The sequence below is a fragment of the Mixophyes fleayi genome, chromosome 1 (assembly GCF_038048845.1).
Source record: "Mixophyes fleayi isolate aMixFle1 chromosome 1, aMixFle1.hap1, whole genome shotgun sequence".
In the NCBI taxonomy this organism is placed as follows: Eukaryota; Metazoa; Chordata; class Amphibia; order Anura; family Limnodynastidae; genus Mixophyes; species Mixophyes fleayi.
This window is the reverse complement of record NC_134402.1, coordinates 46,280,848-46,293,351: the sequence shown is the minus strand read 5'-3', so window position 1 is coordinate 46,293,351 and position 12,504 is coordinate 46,280,848. Positions and strand designations below refer to the sequence as shown.

The window sequence follows — 12,504 nt, the reverse complement described above, 5'->3', positions numbered from 1 at the left end:
TTAACATTAAGTAATTTGCTGCCACATATTTTCCTGCATCTGCACACTTGAACGTGGGCAGTATTCTAACTGTAAAACAGCTATCATAAGCAACACTTAAATAAAAAATAACTATAATAATGACAATACTACGACTAACAACAGAGTTTCAGGCGGGGACTACCTGGTGGTCACTGACAGCTCGAGCTGCCAATCTGGCCTGTCCCCGCCCACTCAGCGATGCGTCCCTCAGAGCGCCTGTCAATCATCGCGGAGGCCCCGCCCCCTCCGTGAGCCTGAGTGAGTGAGTTGTAAGTGACGAGCAGTGACGTCAGACGCAGATGGAAAAAGGGAACCGAGAGAATGGCTGCCCAGTGCCGGAGCCCTCGGTGCACGGCGGAGAGGAAGGGATTCCGGCGGGAACTCGACTCCTGGCGGCACCGGCTCATCCACTGTGTAGGTGAGGGATACGTGCTGGCTGTCAGGGCAGCGGTGACAGGAGAGGGGGAGGAGTGGGTGCTCATTAGGGAGAGAGGAGCTGACACCAGGGGAGCAAAACAAACACAACAATGTCCTGTATTGTGGCCGGGCTCCCTGTGTGCCGGGGACACCGCCGGAGAGCGGCCATTGCTGTGTGACAGGGATGTGGCTGTCCGGTCAGGAGAGCGCCGCTATGATGGGGAGATAATCTCCTGTCCGGTATCCGGGTGTGGGGTGAGGAGTGCGGCGGCTCTGCCACCGGGGAGCCCGGACCTGGCGGACCGTTACCGGACTGAGGTTCAAACTTCCTCAGCTCGCGCTGCTTCCTGCTCTGTAACTTCTCTGTCTCTGCAAGTTGTGTAACACGAGGTCCTACCTAGTATTGTGTACATCTGTCATTGTTATGTACCTGGCCACAGCCTTGTGTACATCTGTGTCATTAGTATGTACCTGATCACAGCCTTGTGTACATCTGACATTATTAGTATGTACCTGGGCACAGCCTTGTGTACATCTGTGTCTTTAGTATGTACCTGATCACAGCCTTGTGTACATCTGTCATTGTTATGTACCTGGCCACAGCCTTGTGTACATCTGTGTCACTAGTATGTACCTGATCACAGCCTTGTGTACTTCTGTGACATTATTAGTATGTACCTGGGCACAGCCTTGTGTACATCTGTGTCTTTAGTATGTACCTGGGCACAGCCTTGTGTACATCTGTGTCATTAGTATGTACCTGATCACAGCCTTGTGTACATCTGTGTCATTATTAGTATGTACCCGGGCACAGCCTTGTGTACCATATGTGCTGTATATAGACTGCATTAATAAATTTCTGATCACAGTATCCTCTGTACTAGATATAAAGATTGTCATTATTTTTTACCTGGTAACTGTAACCTTGGTGTCATTATTTGAGGTGTACTGTGGCCATTTATATAATAATGACAGAGGGTACTGTGACCTCATATATGTGTCATCATATATCTGGTCACAGTATCCTCTGTACTACTGATAGAGCCTATCACTATATACCTGATCACTGTACCCGCTGTACTATAAAGTGTGTACTGTTGTACACCTGATCACTGTACACTTTGTACTGTATATACAGTGTGCCATTGTTATATATCAGAGCGATTATAGTACCCTGTGTACTGTGTGTAGACTGTCATTTATTGTATACCTGATCACAACCCTCATAAGGTGTCTATTGATTATCTGTTTATGACAATTTCCAGGGATGGCTCCAGGTTTTCAAGACTTGTGCCTGCAAGCTACCCTGTTTTTCAGGACTGATCAGTATAGCACTTATTTTTCCTCAATTTTTGTGGAATTCTTGCTATCTATTCATATTCACTGGGTTTCATATTTTAACATCTATTGAGTAAGAGGTATAGAAGAAACAAAGAATGTATATTACAATCAAATTCTCTAAACATGACATCATGGGAGTTGTAGTACTCCAAGGTCTGCTTAGACAGTATTCCATGTGATCTGCTCTGATATACAGGCTCAGCAATTAAATGTACCTGGAAATCATTTTAAAATGTTGGCAGCGATGATATATAAATGGAATCCCCATCTCTTTATTTGTATACAGTATATTTAATTATGCTATCTGATCATAGTAGTTACCCTCTGTATAAATAGGCTTATCCTATACCTGATGCATGGGCATAAGGATCTTTTATATAGGATTAATATACTTGATAAGCGTGAGCTTTAGGTGCACAGGTCCACTTTTGTGTGTGTATAATATATATATGTGTGTATGTGTATATATATGTGTGTGTATATATATATATGTGTGTGTGTATATATATATATATATATATATAATTTATTTCACACAGGTGTTCTGACAGACCATTGACCTCCGCTGTCAGCTGCCATTTCTCCTGCACACTCTAAGGGAATGGGGAGTGTGTGATTGTCTCGCAGTCAGTGTAAAGTGTGCAGTAGAAATGGTGGCATGCCGGCGTGTTGGGTAGTAGTGGAGATCATAGGATGGCACCAACTAACGGTCTATGGTAAGTGCATTTGGGAGTTAAATATTTTAAAAGTAAGACTGGTTGCTAGGTTTGGGATTAGTGCACAACAGGAAATAAGAAATATGCATGTTTATATGTACCTATATAATATAATTTATTAAAATGTGTATTCTAAAAATGATATACCCTCTCCAGTAAGTTATTATAAATATTGGTAGTCACTTTTGAACTCCATGACCTATAAAAAATAGTAATGGATGTCCTCACTCACATCTAATATTCTTATAATCTACAGTGGGATTATATTATTCCATATAAGGCTTATTGTATGTGACGTCAGAGTCCAGTGATTTTACTGTCCATGTGACATTAGAACTCCGCAACTATGCGTATAGAAATATTTTGTCTCATAAAAGAGCTCTTTTTATATAGTTAAATAGGCTTTTTTGACTACCCATTTTGCTGTGTATATGATGGTGTGCATATTACAGACCTGTACTTATTTGCAGTTATGTATGGTACATGTTTTGTTGAATGTGAGCATTATAGGCTGTACTTGGATACATTTGTGTACATCTACTGAGAACAATCCCAGCCACGTAGATTCTATTCATTTGGGTAGAGCACATTTATATGTACATAAGAGAATCTTAAACACACGCCCTTGTAACCTCACTCCCTTGACTTGTGATTTTTTTTTTTTGTCTTATCCAAGCCTGTCAGATGTGACCTGTGCCCCGGATCTTCAAATATTCAAACCCCACCCCATATAATAGCAGTGAGATGTTTCGTTATGCTCTGAATAGAACATGTAGATTTTGTAAATAGCTGCTGGGCTGCTTATTTTGTGTAATAGTGTTTTTATTTTGTTTGTTTTTTTTTTCTCATTTGTTTCTGAACACATTAACTTATTATTAGAAGTAGTTTTACTTATTTACTGGGGGAGCAGGAGTTGTTATGGGGATTTCATAAGTGGTATGGATCGGCTCTGAAGAATTGCATCATCTGGATTTGTCTCCTCATTCTCTTATCCTAGCTTAAATAGAGATGCACTTTAAGTATACAGAAGACACACCTCCTTTTTAAGACTGCATATACTGCAGCTACAGCTACTAGCAAATGCTCTCTATTGCATCTGCAGTAGGAGGGGGTATAGGTCAGGGACCCCCTCTGGCAACTGAACTGTACTTAACTCCTTGATTGCTGCTTCAGAAGCGTCACCTAAAGTAAAGCTTTGGTTTTAGGCTAGAATCCTGCTTTAATAGTCCATAAAGGTAGGTATCTATTACATACTGTTAGAGGAAAAGGAATAATCTAGCATGTCCAACATGTGTGTAAGGAGCAGTATACTGCCACCCTCCTTAGCTTAGTTTTCTGTTTGTGGTATAAAAGGAAATTTCATGGTTACAGGACACAATCTATAGTGTGTATTTTTCTAAATTTGCGTACCTTGGGGCTGCTGAAGAAATCCCTTGTCAGCAGGATGACTTAATTATAATTAAACATTGGAGAATCCATTTCTTTCTTTCTTTTTTTGGATGGGGGGAGGGAGTCCCATTGTTTAATTTCCTTTATACCAACGCTAACACAGATAATGTGGTGGACAAAAGGTTAATGCATGAGGATGAAAGCTGCATGGTTGATTTTTTTTTTTTTTAATATTTTTAATTTGTTGCTGTTAAGGAATCATTTAAAGCCATAGTGTTTGTTTTGTGTTTCACATAAAACCATCCTCCTTTCACCACTATGGGTTTTATTTAAAAAATAAATAAAAACAGAAATATATGTGTATATGCGTTTTGATTGAAAACATGCGTTTTGAATAAAAAAAATAAGATGCTTGCCGAGTCCACTATCCAATTCATGTTCTGTGATGCATTTTTCTGAATGAAGTCTATTCTATTTTTTAATGGAATCCACAAACCGCAAGGGACTAGACATTTTTTTCGTGTGTTCACTACAACACACCAAAATATGAATGTGGCAATATATGCTAAAAGTGCATGTCATTTTATCCCTAATATACACATTTAACAGTAAATGAAATAAGAATAAAGAAATTGCTTTAAAGAATTTCAAAGTGTTAATCGTTCAAGGATAATACAAAGTCCTCAATTCACCTTCTAAGGACACTAATCATCTTTTAGAGGACTAAAATAGTTTTCCTACAGCCTAGTCTGTCTTTAAGTAAATAGTGTATAGTACATTACATATAATAGTACAATATTGTCTATTGTCCAGTTTCAATTTAAGCTCATTCAGACATATGCACTGGAAAATGGGTAAAAATGCATTAAAATTAATGCCCACTTTAGACACTTTTTTGTTATTCATTGCTAGTGTTTCTCACGCGCTTTTCATGCCGTTACTTAACACGTGCTACCAGTACTGTAGATTGTATTGGCAGCATGCATTAACATGAGAAATAGTTTGCACCACGTATAATGTTAATGTGACGTTTTAGAACACATTGGTGGAAATGAGCCTGTAAGAAACCATCCATCCTATTTCTAATGTATTTTTCCGATATTAGTAAATGAAAAGCACACTGGCTAGATGGGAACAAGACCTGAAGATCTGTGTTTTTTTTCTACACCTTTGTGAGAACATGGCAGTGATCAGCATACTGTATATACCACGTTCGCCTCTATTCTCCCAGAAAACCTTTATAACAAATTTCAATTTCTGCCTTTGCGTGCAAGAAAGGAACTTGAACGTGTCTTTGTAGATCTTTGATTACGTAAAACAAGCTTGTGCCTGTGTCTTGAGAGCAGTGTTTCTTTAATATAGTGTAAAATTAAATTTTCAGTGATCCCTCTTTATAACTCTGCCTCACATACCACTAGGTGTATTCTCTTTACAAAATGTATTCCATTATTTTCTCATTGTTTACATAGCGCCAGCATATTACGGAACACTGTACAGAGAATATTTAATTATTTACATCAGTCCCTGATCCATTCGAGCTTACAGTCTACATTCTCTACCACACATATACACGCACAAGTCCAGTTTAGTCAGCAGCATATTAGCCGGCCATTATATTTTTGGGTTGCGGGAGAAAATTAGAGGACCTATAGGGAACCCACTCAAACATGGAGAGAGCATACAAACGCCAAATGTTTCATCACAGGCAAAGCAAAAGGAAGCCCTGTAATTTAACACTGCATTGTATTTCATTAAGGGAAAGAACTCGCTTAGTTGAATTATACTGTTTAGCGTTGCATTGTATTGCTCCTCCCCTTTAATATGTTGCTATATGTGGAGAGAATCCAGTCTCAGAAGTGTAACAAACACCTGACACCTTCACAACCAAAAATCTAAAGCAGAGGAGCATGATCATAAAACAATACAGTAACTCCGTAAGGAATAGAGTAGGATTTTCTTATTGTAAAATATTGGAATCCTTTTTATTTTTTTCTCACCCGTACAAGGGACAAATAGTCAAATGTAATAGAAAGATTTTTCTGCAAAATTTTGCTTTTGTAAATTATACACAGTTAGACACTTTTCTTAATAATTTACCAAAAGATTGCAATTTGCATTCTCTCCTGAGTATATAGGTGTATGATAAGTCTCAATTACTGACTGTGCTGCAACCAAGATATATATTTTACTTCTGGTTTTTATTTATTTTTTTCCCTTAATTATTTTTACAAAGGAAGATCCTAAATAGTTTCAAGTGTCTCCCCTTTAGCTAATTCAAATAATTTTTTAAAAACTGGGTCTAAACCTGGTCACATATTTGTGGCGTCAATATTTCCAGTACAACCAAATGTACATCTAAAATTAATGGATTGCATATTAATGGATTGCATATTATGTACAGGTTTGTGATATTATTTAGGATTCCTCGTTCTTGGCTACTTCCAGGTAAGGGATTTTTCTGTAAATTAGAGCACCATGCATAAAATATACTAAATTACATTTAAATGTCACATTTATTTTTCCTCAAACAGTTTCTGAGATCATCCTCTACCCCCACCTTACATTTTTTTATTTGCGATGCTCTTCTCAGCTGTAGGACAGAGAGGTCCTAGTGGACCATGTCTGTGCGTGTGATATCATTTTTGTATCTGCTGAATAACAGGTTTCCAGATGGTGGATCTCCTCCCTATATTGATTGTAATTGTAAGTTTACCAATCCTACCCTACAGTGACTTTCTGACCTAAGTTCTAATCTATGTGAAGCAATTACTCATTTTTTGACTTGTGATCTGATTGAATCATTTTGTGCCCCATTTGTGTATTATGTAATTGCACAGAAGCGCAATAGTTTGCTTGATTAATATATGCTTGAGTGGCCAGCATTATATGGATGTTTTCATAGATTTAGTGGTGATAACTCTATCAGGTCGTCACTGCCTGTTTTCTCCTGCTCTGCCTTTGGACTGTGCTCAGACAATGCCCAATGTTGTCACTGCAGTGACATCACATGATTACCCTCCAATTGAAGAAGCTCTAAGTGCTTTGTCATTCTGCCTTTGAGTGCTGTGTGCGCTGCATTGTGGATCCTATGAGCTGAATGCCATGGCTTCTGGCATCCTCTCTGAACCTGCTGGCTGTGTCCCAGCAGAGTTTGGGCTCGAAAGCACTGATATTGAAAAATGCCTATTAAAAGCGTGGACAAAATCTTGTACTTTGTCCTAGCTATTAAGTGTGCTCCGATGTAGGAGAGTATTTATTAGACTTTGCTGAGGCTCGTTAAGGCCAGAGTGCTCTCCAGCATGTTTTTGCTAAAGAAGTATTCTTTAACTACATAGTTGCATTACCGTTATGTTTTCCTAAACATTTACTTAAATGATTGTGGAACTGAAACATTTAACGCTTTATGTAGCCTGAAGACAAAATGTGCTGCTAAGCTTTCCCCCCATTTTCACAGCTGCTTTTTTGTTTGTTAAATGTGTTTGGAGTGTTTCTTTTTAACTCCCATAACGTCATAAATAGCTTTAAGGCTTCTTAGCTCTTACCCACTGGTGTTAATTTCATGTTTTTAACCAGCATTTACCAGCGTTTTTATTGCTAGTACAATCCATTTAAGAACACCTTTTTTCCAATGACACCTGAAAAAAAAGGGCTTATAGCAAGGCATTATGACCATTTAATAACTAATCTCATTAATTAACCACACATAAGGGCAGTTTCCAGTTTACCCAAGCAATACTATGCCTTTAATGCTCTGGCTCATCTCCTTGGGGAATTAAATTCTCTGCGTTGTGCCGCAAGAATGATTCTTAAGGCATTCCGTGGCAATGTATATTCACAATTTGTTTTTCGCACCCCATAAAGGTGCGCAGGAAAAGGAGCAATGTTTGGGCAGTGTTGTACCCAGAAATTAGCACAGCTGGACATCGCAGGGTTTGAATTCTCCCCTTTGCATTGGACGAATATATCATTTCCATGCACACCTTTTAGCAGACATCCTAGATGTGGAACTTAAAATCATATACATGGTTCATATAAATTCCTTCCAGCCACTTAAACACAGATTCTGCTATACATTTATACAGTACGAAGAGATAAGCAAATATGTTTAGATACAGGAACAATGATACTTATGTCAGGAAAGATTGTATGCAGGTGCAGAACTTCATTATGATTATTCTATTATTATTTATCATATTCTAAATTCTCATTAACATAATCTTCAATAACAATCTTCCACATAAAACAGTTTAGCATAGATGGTAATATACATTATCAAGTTTTGTTTTAAAAAGAAGCGTGAGTAAATTCCTCTTGTATATCTGTATCGCAGATTCCAATACAACTCCCATTCTTAACACACAGTATGTATTACAACTCTCATTCTGCTCCACTGTTCCTGGTAGGTGTCCCATATGCTTTCATAGACAGACATATGTGCTCCATTTGCATCACAACACTGTAAACTCAAAGTATAAATGCAGAGTACCACTAAAAGTGCTCCAAGTACAAATGCATCAGTCAAACTCCATATAAACCTCCTTTACAAGTAAAAGACATATGAATCCTATAGTCTCCAGCATTAGCTATATAGTGTACTGTATATAATATTCTCTGTGGGGAAGAAGGGAGGGGGAGAAAAGTGAGGCTTGCTTGGCTGTGTCTGTGGGAGGAGTCCTGTGCAGGAAATGGTCATCAATCTCTTGTAATTTTCTTGCAGCCCTTGTGCAGGAAATAGTGGTCGATCCATCAATGTTTAATTTGGTTGGAACCCTCACAGTCTGATCAAAGCACCTACCATTGACCTAACCATTTCCTTGTCATGTGAGATGGGGGGTGTGAAATGGAGCTGAAGACTCCTGCTAGCATGTGCGTAAAAGCATCTTGTTTCATTCAGTGCATTTACTCTGTTAAATGCATTCAGAAAGCCTGTAGGCACCTGCATTTACACTCCATGCCCTGCGTGAATCGGCACATTATGTTTTTCTTCTCCTATGAGCTCAGCTCTGTGACGTTGTGTTCCAGGAGAACGTTTTGGGATATGTAGCTGAAAAGGCCTATGTAATAAGCTCTCTGCCCTGACTGCTAGAATCTTACATACCAGAGTGCCTTGCATGTGAAGTGCCAAGTTTAAATGTGCTCAAAGGAGAGCGGATCACAAATCAGTTCCTCTCTGATCAAGTGGGTTTAGGCTCTGTGGTTGCACGAAAGTACTCTGAGGAGGACTGATGAGCAATCCGGCGGAGTGAAGGATAGGATGGCGGGTTACTCGAATAGTTAATATTGTGCAAAATGCAGGGGTTTATTATGATTCAGGAAAAATTAATTAATGATGATTGAAAGAGTTAATGATGACTGGCTTGTATTTAATTTTGCAATTAAATACGAATTGTGTAATTGTGTGATTCCCGCAATTGGGAGAAAAGTAAGTTCTAGGCTGACTCGATGGTGTTTTTTTTTTTTAAAACATTATTGTAATATACCCCCTAATCCAGGACTGGCCAACCTGTGGTTCTCCAGGTATTGTGAAATTGCAAGTCCCAGCAGGCTTTGCCAGTAGATGGCCATCTGAAAGATGGCAGGGCATGCTGAAACTTGTAGTTTCACAACACCTGATGAGCCACAGGTTGGCCAGGCCTGCCCTAAACTACTTAACCTATTTTAAGATTTGTAACTGGTTGTCCCACACAACCAGACACTCATATACCATTGATATCATTACTCTGATGACTTGAAGCTACAAGTTGAAAGTTTCATTCCCATGACGTCTGGATCTGAGATATATATATATATATATATATATATTTATTTTTTTACACTATATGGGCAAAAGTATTTGGCCACACCTGTTAATTATTGAATTGAGGTGTTTCAATCAGACCCATTGCCAGAGGTGTATAAAATAAGCACCTAGCCATGCAGTCACCATTTGCAAACATTTGTGATAATAAATGGGTCGTTCTGAAGAGCTCAGTGACTTCAAGCGTGGTACTGTGATAGGATGCCACATGTGCAATGAGATGGTTTGAAATTTCATTCCTGCTGGATATTTCACAGTCAACTGTAAGTGATATTAGAAAGTAGGAACAACAGTGACTCAGCCATGAAGCGGAAAACCACGTAAAATCACAGAGCGAGGTCAACGAACGCTAAGGCACATGGTGCGTAAAAGTCACCAACGTACTGCTGATTCCATAGCTGAAGAGTTCCAAACTTCTACTGACAATAATGTAAGCACAAAAAATGTGCGGCTGGAGCTTAATGGAATGGGTTTCCATGGTCGAGCAACTGCATGCAAGCCTCGCGTCCCCAAGACCAATGCCAAGCGTGGGTTGGAGTGGTGTAAAGCACACAGACACTGGACTGTGGAGCAATGGAACCATGTTTTGTGGAATGACTAATAGCGCTTCTCTGTTTGGCGGATGCCGGCAGAACGTTACCTGCCTAACTGCACTATGCTAACTGTGAAGTTTGTTGGAGGAGGGATAATACCAGTGAAAGGCAATATTAATGCTTCAGCATACCAAGTAATTTTGAACAATGCTATGCTTCCAACTTTGTGGCAACAGTTTGGTGAAGACCCTTTTCTAGTCCAACATGACTGTGCCCCAGAGCACAAAGCAAGGACTACAAAGACATGGTTTGAGTTGGGCGTGGAAGAACTTGACTGGCCCGTACAGAGCCCTGACCTCAACCACATTGAACACCTTTTGGGTGAACTGGAACGGAGATTTCAAGCCAGGCCTTCTCGTCCAACATCAGTGCCTGCCCTCATAAATGTTCTACAGACTTAATGGGCACAAGTTCCCACAAAAACATTGTAAGCTCTTGTGGAAAGCCTTCAAAGAAGAGTGGAAGCTGTTACCACTGCAAAAGGGGGTCCATCTCCATGTGTAATGGTCAAGTGTTTGAATACTTTGGTCCATATAGTGTGTATATATAATCTGTTTTTATTGAAAAAAAAAAAATAATACAGATTTGAGGAACAGCACAAATACCACTAATAAAGTCCGATTACTACAGCAACAAGTCGACATAAATGATGTAGGATATGACATAAAATGTAGTAGCGAAGAGCCACCAGAGTGGGTTCAGAGCTCAAACCAGCAGCCTAGCCCAGACTTGTCACAGAGGCCAGATAAGATTCTTTTTCTATTTTGGACTCCTGTCTCAAACGGTACAGAACTGGTAGGAGTCTTTGAATTCCAACGAGCTAGCCCAGGTGGAGACATATAATCTGTATAGCTGTCAGTACTGGATAAGGAGAGATCATGTGCCTCCATGTAGAAATTAATTCTACCCACTCATTAAGGGAGGACAGGGCAGGGGATCTCTAGTGAACAGGTATCACAGATTTGGCTGCATTATTAAGATGTCTGAGAAATGATTTCTTGTATTGGGATATTGGAATACTCGTAAGGTTAAGCAACTAGAATCGTGAGCCTGAGGTCTCTGGGCTTTTTCAGAAGCTTCTTTAACCTTAAGCCAAAAAGGGGAAAGTCTAGGACAGTTCCACCAAATATGTAAAATTCACCCAAACTTTGTTCCACACCTCCAGCACTTAACTGAGACCCCAGGATGCATTTTAGATAAATGCATCCTTGGATGAATTTTAGAGAGGCAGCTGTACCACCTAGAGTACTTTCAACTGGGTCTCCAGGACTGAAATGCTAGAAGAGCGTACCTAGGAGTACGGGAAGATCTTAGGCCAAATCTCGTCAGAATTGGATCTGATTGAGTCTTGCTTCCACAATTTGGTATGCGTCAGATGAGGTCCATGAAGGTTTGCCATCAGAAGTACATAATTAGTAGAAATTGTGTGTGTGTGTATATATATATATATATGTATATATATGTGTGTGTGTGTATATGTATATGTATATGTATATATATGTGTATATATATATATATATATATATATATATATATATATATATATATATATATATATATATATATATATATATATATATATAAATGCTTAGTGGCGTGTGTTAGTCTGTGTGTGTGTGTGTGTGTGTGGAAAAAATAAAACCAAGCTGCAGCGCCACCTGCTGGGCGGAGTTATACACTGACCTACTAAATTCTTAGTGTGTGGAAAAAAAAATTCAGAAAGGGCTGAAATTTGGTATACTAAGATGTTTTTAATTTGTTAATTTAATTTGTTAATTGTTAAAAGTGTTTATAAAAATTTTAAAAAAATATAGATATATTTCTTGATGGAGAAGTGACAGTTGGGAGTGATTGGTGGTTGCCGGGGGTGACAGTGGGGAGTGGTTGGTGGTTGCCAGGGGTGACAGAGTGAGAGGAGTGTGATACTCAGGACCGCTGAGAGAGATTCCTGTGTCTGGATAGACATCTGGATAGATGTGGCGATGAAAATGAATGATGAGGTGGTGACATGTGGACAAAACTACGTTAAAAAAGGGCGCTTACGTCGGGAAGTAACGCTCTTCCCCTGAGGAGGCCTGGGCTATGGCCCAAATGCATGACAAGAACCTTTTTAACACCTTAAGTAGCCTGATTTGACTAGAATGCATGAGTATCATGCACAGGTTAACGTGTGTGTGTGTGTGTGTGTATATATATGTATGTGTGTGTATATATATATATATATATATAT

General features: G+C 39.2%; 1 protein-coding gene across 5 annotated transcripts in view; it reads left to right on the top strand.

The window, feature by feature from the left end:
• Positions 1 to 262: 262 nt before the first annotated feature.
• The window catches only part of LCORL (ligand dependent nuclear receptor corepressor like), a 108,324-nt gene continuing 96,082 nt past the window's right edge, over positions 263 to 12,504 (top strand). For 2 of the 5 annotated variants that reach the window (XM_075194714.1, XM_075194715.1), the window contains exon 1: positions 286 to 439. In XM_075194714.1, the coding sequence (XP_075050815.1) occupies positions 343 to 439 (97 nt within the window). In that variant the 5' untranslated portion in view covers positions 286 to 342. Of the gene's footprint in view, positions 440 to 12,504 lie in introns of all 5 variants that reach the window. The other 3 variants (XM_075194711.1, XM_075194713.1, XM_075194712.1) reach the window with 3 other exon arrangements.